This window comes from Penaeus monodon, chromosome 15, assembly GCF_015228065.2.
Source record: "Penaeus monodon isolate SGIC_2016 chromosome 15, NSTDA_Pmon_1, whole genome shotgun sequence".
In the NCBI taxonomy this organism is placed as follows: domain Eukaryota; kingdom Metazoa; phylum Arthropoda; class Malacostraca; order Decapoda; family Penaeidae; genus Penaeus; species Penaeus monodon.
Genome location: NC_051400.1, coordinates 8,362,678 through 8,363,452, shown reverse-complemented (window position 1 = coordinate 8,363,452; position 775 = coordinate 8,362,678). Strand labels below are relative to the sequence as shown.

General features: G+C 35.1%; 1 protein-coding gene across 1 annotated transcript in view; it reads left to right on the top strand.

Moving 5' to 3' along the window:
- LOC119581733 (cation-dependent mannose-6-phosphate receptor-like) overlaps positions 1-775 on the top strand; it is a 17,359-nt gene that overhangs the window by 14,294 nt on the left and 2,290 nt on the right. The window contains exon 2 of the mRNA XM_037929864.1: positions 210-367. Coding sequence (XP_037785792.1) covers positions 210-367 — 158 coding nt within the window. The remainder of the gene's footprint in view (positions 1-209; positions 368-775) is intronic.

The following is a 775-nucleotide window of genomic DNA, read 5'->3' as shown; positions in this document are numbered from 1 at the left end:
GCATATCCTTATTCCTATCCACATAGCTACACATCCATATAGAAAGATGGTAATGACATGCAAATACATATAAGGAAGCTTGATATCTGAAGTAATTGTACAATCTAAATTCTGTATTCCTTATAGTGGTAACTTACCCTCCCTGCCTTTTCTTTGTTTTTTTGCTAATTTCTTACATTTTCTTAATTGTACCATGCTTCTCTTTTCAGTGCCAAAGAACTCACAGATGTAAATGGAAATAAATATGAGTTCACAGTGTGCGAGGGTGTCAGCGGGCAGCCACCTGATGTGGGAATGGTTATGACGAAATCTGGTAACAAGCCAGTTGTGCTCGGAAAGAACAGCAGGGCCCTAGTCTCAAGTCAAGGTGAGTTACGTCATTTATGTCCACCTGCAAAACCTGTGGATAATTCTTTCAGTACCTATATTCGTGTTTGAAGAAAATGTTCTGTGGTATGATAAAATGTAACTACCAAGTTATGAATAGGATAATAAGTAATGACATTTTTAATGAAAGATTCTTCTTTGGACAATTATGAAATGGGTCTTTGTTTTTGCTTCATCTGAAGAGGAATTCATTGTAGATTTGAAACAACACAAAGATTTAGTCAGTTTTATTTGCAAAGCATTGTTTCTTAGTCTCTTGTGTCTAAGGCATAACAAACAAAATAGTACAGGCCTAATTAATAGTAGTATAGTTTCCCAGCTCTGTCTATCAAGTTTGCTTTTGAAATTCTGCAATTAGTTTTTGAATTTTAAAAAGTCACTTGCAGTC